At 42.4% G+C, this 8,162-nt stretch overlaps 1 protein-coding gene across 1 annotated transcript; it reads left to right on the plus strand.

The window, feature by feature from the left end:
• The first annotated feature begins 2,798 nt into the window (after positions 1–2,798).
• Positions 2,799–4,599, plus strand: LOC146389396 (uncharacterized). The gene is made up of 2 exons (XM_084912447.1): positions 2,799–3,545; positions 4,264–4,599. The coding sequence occupies exons 1-2, from the start codon at positions 2,799–2,801 to the stop codon at positions 4,597–4,599; spliced, it is 1,083 nt and encodes a 360-aa protein (XP_084768573.1).
• The last annotated feature ends 3,563 nt before the right edge of the window (positions 4,600–8,162 follow it).

The raw sequence follows: 8,162 nt of genomic DNA on the forward strand, positions 1-8,162 counted from the left end.
ACATTCTTTCAAATCTACAAACGATTATATACTTCTCAATACAAATGACAATAACAAAATATAAACCCAACAACAGCTCAAAACCAACTCAGCCGGCAGCAGCTTTATTTGTGGATGGAAGTCGCAACACTGAGAGTGGATCACATGATGTTTAAGGTGAGTCATGTGACATGTTCAATATTGTCACACATGTCTAGATTGTCCCTGATATCATAGCTGCTCAAACACTGATGATTATATTTGAAGAATTATTACTGATGGCAGCAAAGTTTGAATGGAGCTCTCTGTCTGTGCTGATTTGTCGCCCTCTGGAGGTCAAAGCAGAAACTGCATGATGTCACTGTAACCACCACAGTGACAGGAAGTTTTTTTAAATGACTGTCAAAGGAGCTTGCAAAGAAAAGCGTCTGGACTTCTTTAAGTTGCTTGAAGATGTTTCACCTGTCATCTGAGAAGCTTCTTCAGTTCGAAGGTCAAATGGTGGAGAGTCCCAGATTTTAAGCCCTGTGGGAGTGTCCCCGACGAGGGACATGGACGCCTTAACGCCCACTCACATCCTGGGCCATTTGATCACAGGAAATCACATGATAGCGTGGGGCTAGGTCTCACAATGGGTTCACCCAAAACCCTGGATGATTGTGACCCACACCCGTTTTCACACCTTGGCTTGTGTGATTAGGTAGCGGATCAACAGGGGGTCCGTGTCCCTGAACTTAAACACACCTGCTGACTTCATGTGTTCTGCTCTGACAGCTGCCATGTGTCACAGCGTGCAAATAAGTACAAATAAGTAATTGAAGACGTGTGGTCTGCAGATGTCAATGTACATGGATGTACAAAGGAGTGTGCAAAATGAGCTTAATGTGCAAATTGTACGTGTTGAAGGTGTGTGGGGTCTTTGAGGATGGAGGCAGCTCTCCTCTGGACTCTGCGATGGTAGCTGCTCTGCAGAGAGGGCAGCGGGGTCCTGATGATCTTCTCTGCAGTTGTTATCACTCTCTGCAGGCGTTTGCGGTCCATAGCAGTAGTGCTGCCGTACCATGCAGTGATGCAGCTGGTCAATGTGCTCTCCACAGTGCAGCTGTAGAACCTGCTGAGGATCTTGGCCAACATCCTAAATTTCCTCAGCCTCCTCAGGAAATACAGCAGCTGCTGAGCCTTCTTGACCAGCTGCATGGTGTTCAGTGTCCAGGAGAGGTCCTCACTGATATGGGTGCCCAGATACCTAAAACTGCTCACCCTCTCCACTTCACGCTCCCGGATAAACAGCGGCTGGTGAGGCCTCTTCTTCTTCCTGGTGTCCACTATCATCTCCTTTGTCTTATCAGTCTTGAGGGTGAGGTTGTTGTCCTCACACCATGACACCAGACCAGCCACCTCTCTCCTATAAGCTGCCTTGACCGATCACTGCAGTGTCATCTGGGGACTTCAGCATGATGTTATCTTTGTTGGCCTGTACCCTGATGTAGGAGTCATTATTTTCCAGGTGGGAGAGTGAATAGTGAAGGGCAGCAGCGATGGTGTCTGGACCTATTGGGCCGGTTGGCATACTGCAGGGGATACAGAGTGTCTGGAATATCACTCTTAATGTAGGCCAGCATCACTTTATCAAAACACTTTGCAATCATTGGAGTGAGCGTAACTGGTCTGTAGTCGTTTAGGCAGGTGGCTGGGCTTTTCTTGGGGAGAGGGATGATGATTGTGGTCTTGAAGCATGTGGGGATGGTACTCTAGCTGAGGGAAAGGTTAAAGATGGAGGTGAGAACATCAGTCAGCTCGTTAGCACGTGCTCATAGTCCTGGGTGTGACCCAGTATTTTATGTTTAATTTATTATCCTTCATTATTGCTAAAGAAGCTTGGAGTTTCTGTTTCTGTATCCTCCCTGTGTTTCACGTTTGGTTCCCTTTGTCTCTGTGCTTCATGTTCCCTTTGCCTCCCTGGTCAGTCATGTTTCTCTGTCTCAGTGTCAGGTCCATGTCTGTGTATCCTGTTTTACTTTGAAAGTCTTATGCTGTGTCCGATTTCAGGACACTACCTACCTACCTATGTCATGTAGGTAGTGTCCTTCAGCGGAGGTGAGCGGCTGTGGACAGCCCCCTTTTTTCTCCATAGAAACTTTATTGAACAAACAATGAGTATCCAACATAACAGATGGGCTGTGGACAGCCTCCTAGCCTTCAACTCCGCCCTTACTTGCATGTTTTTCCGGTCGCTGGCGCACAGCGCGAAAACTTTAAAATGGACCCAGAAATGTCGCTCCGTTTTCTTGTACATTTTTAATTCTCGAGGAGCTAGAAAAACTTTATTGTTGTCGCCCGCACGTTTTGTACCTTAGGCTCATCAGAGACAATCATATCCAGGTAAAATAATTTCCTTTAATCTACACGCATTTAGGAATTACTCAGCTAATTACACGGATAATTGAATTATTGCCAGCGTTGTGCCAAAAAGTGTTCGCCTGCCAAAACTGATTTCTACGGAGCCCCTCTGATGACATGGTACAAAAAATAAATAAATTGTGGCCACAAAATACTATTTGGAGGCCACGAAATAGGTATAACGTGCCCACAAATTAGCATTTCGTGGGCACGAATTGGGTATAACGTGGCAACGAATTACGCATTTGTGGCCACGAAATAGATAACGTGCGCACATCATATTGATACAATTCCTGGACAGCTGCGTAGAGACACAAGCATAAAAGTAGGCTAAACCTATACACCATGGACAGAGACAGTATGATTGAGTTTTATTTTAGGCTGGGAATGAGCTACAAATGCATTTTGAAAAGCCTGCAATGCAAGGAACCATCATTACGGAGGGACATTTAAACCGGATATTGAGAGCCAAGTCGCTTTACAGACGTAAGTACGACCTGGACGCCGGGATAGATTTTATTGTGAACCAACTGCAAGGGCCTGGGAAGGATCACGGTTATCGGTGGATGTTTACAAAGTGCAAACAACACGGCATTGCGATCAGGAAAGAAGACGTCAGGATCCTCATCTCTTTACTGGACCCAGTAGGTTCCCAGGTTCGCCAGACCAGACGTCTCAGAAGGAGGCAATATTTTGCTCAGGGGCCTAACTTTGTGTGGCACATAGACTCTTATGACAAACTAAAACCATATGGGATATGTGTTAATGGATGCATCGACGGTTTCTCACGCAACATCATTTGGCTGCGGGCCGCACACACTAACAGTGACCCAAAGGTTATCGGAGGTTACTTTGTGGAAGCAGTGGAGAGTCGTGGGGGTTTCCCCAGGCTCGTACGAACTGACATGGGCACTGAGAACGTGTTGGTCAGAGACCTCCAGCGTTATTTACGGAGAAGTGACGGGGATGATAGAGCAGGAGACAGAAGCTACGTCACAGGAGCAAGTACCGCAAACCAGAGAATTGAGAGCTGGTGGGGAGGGATGAGAAAAGAAGGAGTCGAGTCATGGATCAAGCTTCTAGGAGAACTGAAGGACGAAGGATTCTTCTTTGGAGATTTCATTGACAAAGCTCTGTCACAGTTCTGCTTCATGCCAATCATTCAGGTAAATGGCCCATATTATGATAACCAGTGGTGGTAATTAATTACATTAAATTATGCTTTTTTAGCAGTAAGGGTTAACAACATTACCGTTTACATCGTTAAAACGACGTTACCTTTACCGAACGGTAAAAGCAATGTATTCCTAACGTTGTGGAAGTAGGTCAACTGCGCTTTGTATGTGCGTAATGGAGGCTGAAGCATCAACCCTGATCAGAAGTCAGCACGACTTAAATGTTGTTTTTTTCTGATCGGAGGACATTATCCTTGTCTGCGCTCATTCTGCATCAGCAGTTATGCTGCAGCTCCCGATCTGTCACTGCCAGTCTGTCAAAAGCAGTCAGAGGCTTCACGCATCAGTAACTCTTCAGCGCTCTATCATTGGTACATTCAGGTCTGAGATGATATTGGATCCCCTCATGGGATTGAAAAATATTGATTTTGTCACCTGTATTATGCGCATAAAGTTGAAAAGCTTTGCGCATCCGCACCAAGATTAGTATTAGTATTAGTATAAAGCCCAGATCCCACAACTCAGTGGTTTGCCTGGTGTGGTTCTTTCTTTTCTTTTTTGCCATCACTCCCTCTTCCTTTGGTTTTCATTAAACTGCATCCAAACATTGCTGCTTTTCAATTCATTTAAGGATGCACCACACTTATTTTCGACCATTTTAAAAATGCTTTGTATTACAGCTCTGACCTAATTCTTGTTTCTTCATCAGGAGGTATCGAATGACATCCGGAGTGTTTGGAATGCTCACCGTATAAGGCCCTCAAAGAATAACAACGTGCCCTGTGGGATACCTGATGTCATGTACATGGCCCCTCACCTTTGGGGTGCAGAAGACTGTCTCGTTCCACTGACAGAAGATTTGACCTTGTGTAAAAACAGCTGCACTTTTGTTAGTGCAGTCCCATGTGATGTGCAAGTGTTTGATTTGTGCACAATAATAATGGAGGAATCAAGCTTGGAATTCCCATCTACCATGTCCCAGGCCCTTGATTTATATTTTCATCTCAGGGATACAGTTCGTTCACAGTTATTTGAGGCTACTTAAATGGACACAAACATACAAATGTAGTACATTTTGTACTTCAGTATGTATTCCTACAGCTTAATGTACTTATTATTAAGTAATTATTGTTCTCCAGTGTGTGGTTATCTTGTCTTTGTATCAAAATTATCAGAAATGACTGTATAACATAATTTTAATTTTATCCATGTCAGTAAATGAACTCATCATGAAGTGTTGCTTGCTCTTGGTAGCTACAAAGCGTGGAGTATTAAACTAAAATATGATACAGGTTAGAAAAAAATAAATCCTTTTGGGATTGAGTTAAACTTATCACACTGTTAAAGCATCAAAAGTTGTTCATAATAGTTTTTGGTAGCAAAAATGTGTTCATTTCTAACAAAAACAAGAGCACCTTGGATAACAACCACATAGACTGGCAATATATCTAATGTTGTGATCAATTAGACAAGAAGACCAAGTAGGCTAAAGTGTAGAATCATAGTTGTGTCACCAATGCTCCAAATGTTTCTTGAGCCTATAATTTTGTTATTGTGGAATAGATTAAAGCAATCCCATGTTTGATAAAGAACGACTTCTTTTCTTAAAAATCACAGCACATGTATGACATTATAGAATGAGGAGTTAAATAACGTTCAGCAGTGTCATTAGACATGTTCATGTTTAAAGATGTATAGAATGTAACAGAGAGGACAATGTTAATACAAATGAGAATGGTTTACTGGTGTCTTTCAAAATACACCATACTCAAAAACAGGTTGTATTTTGCATATAATAACAGGATAAAATAACAGTGAGTGTTGGGGACAAAATAAGGCAACAAATTGCTTGGGGAATGAGACCACAAAACAACATCAGTTGAAAATACATATACATATTTAAATAATATTTTCAGTGCTTCACCTGGTAGGAATCCGTACACTAAACATAGAAGTGCATCTGTTCCTGCTGCAGACATTGTTACTGTGTTTTTGGCTAGTGCCAAAATAAATTACTAATTTTAACATTCTAATGCTTTTTTACTACAGGAAGAGTAACAAATATTTAAAATATAGCATACAGTAACAGTTCTACAAACTGGAAGATTGCTGAGTGCTGTCTACTGTATATACAAACATAAGTACAACACCATTACAAATACCATATTCCAACTGATTAAGCATGTTCTATATTAAAGTATTTCAGATGTTTGCAGAAATCTTAATAGAAACAAGAATGTGAACCTTTATGTTCCTAATGGGTTTAGAAGAAAAGTTGTCAATTATAGAGATTGGTTACATTGTAAAGAGGTTTGTATAGCATTTTAGAAATAACTGCTTCTGCAAAGTCAGAGTGCTAAGTGCTGTCTACTACAGGTAACTCCACTTCAAAAAACCTGAACATTCCCTTTAGCTTACTATTTTAATTGGGGGGAGAAAATAAGAAAGCGCTTACTGACCAGATGAAAAAAAAGGCTGCACATGAAAAAGGCACAACGGGCTACACTGTTAAGAGAACTTAACCACCCAGTCTATTGAACAGTCACATTCATTCCTTCATGTTACTGTTAACTACACCCGTGTTTCTATGAACTGTTAGGGTGGAAAACCTAAAACGTGTAGGGCAGAGTGCCTTGAGGACCAAGGTTGGGTAACACTGACCTACACCACATCCATCACCCACATAGAGCTTGCGAGAATGCTGTTAAATCCACTGTGAAAGTCTGGATAGCTGTGATAACCAAGGGGCAGCTTTAGTACACATCCACATGTGTGGGATTGTGGTCTGTGGAGGAAATTTGTAGTTTCTATGAACTCAATTAGTATGGCTTTATCCAACAGATTGGATCCTGTACAGAACCGCAGGAAAAGCTGAAGATAATTGAAATCAATTTCTCCAATGTACCTTTTCAGGTAACGAGAAACTGTTGACTGGGCAGCTGTCAGCTCCTCTAGAAAGATTAGAAGCTCCTTCACTGTTTTTACAGTTGTTTTTTTTCTGCATTGAAATGATGCAGTCCTTCTGGTGGGAGTAAACCAGCTACAGGACCCACAACGGGACGCCAGCACTTGATTACAAACATTGGGGCCTGAATAAGTACTTCGTGTCCTATCTGTGCCAAAACAGGGAGCAGTGTGTCCTTGGTAGGAACCTGCTTGCACTCATGTGCATCAAGTACTTCCAGCAATTCATCTGTATCCACTGAATTGAAGTCATCCAAAGCCTTCAGGAGAACAGATCGCTCTTCTTGTGAGACGTACAAAAGAAAGGAATCTTTTAAACTACTGGTTGTCGAGCCGTACAATATCTCCTCCAGAAAGGGTATTGCAAGCTTAACTGGGAAGTAACCAGCTTGTTTCCACCCTACAACAAACACTCTAGCTATAGCCTGCCATTCTTCACACTGAAAGTCATGCCGGATGAATGGGACTTTCACCTCAACTCCCAATGTGCAGCTGTCATAGAAATCCATCCAAAATTCTGTCAGGCAGTCCCGCAAAACACCACTTCCTTCCCCCTGTTCAAGCTCTCCATTTGGTAACAACATTTTGATATTGGCCTCAGATAAAATAATGTTTGAGTCCTTAAAGGCACTGATCAAATCAGTAAGACAATGACCTCTTCTAACAGTCAGTATTACGGGACAAGATCGTGGTTCAGGGGGTGCTTGGTCAGGAATATTGGCCTCTCCTGTCAGCCCCGGTGAGAGAGACAATGTGTGATGAGGTGGATCAGACTCTTTTTCTGTAAACAGTGTTTCAGGGTTTAGTTCAACCACACTAATATCCACCCTGTTATCCCCACTAATAATAACAACTGCATCAGAATCTTCACTTTCACTTACATTTGGCAGACCATCCCATGGTAATGAGTCATTCAGTTCCAAATATCCACTTATGGAAGCTCCATCATTAATTACAAAGTGGTTTGATGGTTCTGAATTTATGTTTTCTCCATCAGCGGCCTGATTATGTTCATTGTCAGTGAGATCTACCACAGAGGGCTGGGTTATTGCATGATCGGCCTCTACGTCTTGGGGCTGCCGTTGTGTTTTCTTTCTGGTACACAGATAAAGTTGCAGAATTTTGACCTTACTTTGCTTATACAACTCATCAACTGTACTGGAAGCATCCACATGCATCTGTGAGCTCTCAATATGAGTTGAATAGTGTGAAAGACTTTTGGTTTTTTTTGAGATGCCATTGGGGAAAAACAGATTTTCTGCCATAAGTTTGATATTTGACACTGTTTCATTTTTATCTACAGATAAATGCCTTGTTCCACCACCACTTACAGACTTCACCTGTTTGAACCCACCCTTCTCCTCATCAAAATCCATCCAGCCAACCTCAATTCGTCTCACTGTTCGTTTTGCATTTGTATTTTCTGCCCACTGAGACAATCTCTTTTTAGGAGGCATTCCCTCAGCTCCTGTCAGTCTTTGTCGTAGCCTTGAGAGTATAGATTCTTTCCTGGATGGTGACGTCCGCGACAGTGTTGCTTGTCTGCAGAAGGCCACAGTGGAGACTCTATCGCCAACTTTGGGGATGTACTTTGCCAGGTCACTGTCTGTCATTAAGGGAATGACAGTTTCATCAATCTGAAAA

Source organism: Perissodus microlepis, chromosome 3, assembly GCF_051167445.1.
Source record: "Perissodus microlepis isolate ML-2025 ecotype Zambia chromosome 3, ASM5116744v1, whole genome shotgun sequence".
NCBI classification, from domain to species: domain Eukaryota; kingdom Metazoa; phylum Chordata; class Actinopteri; order Cichliformes; family Cichlidae; genus Perissodus; species Perissodus microlepis.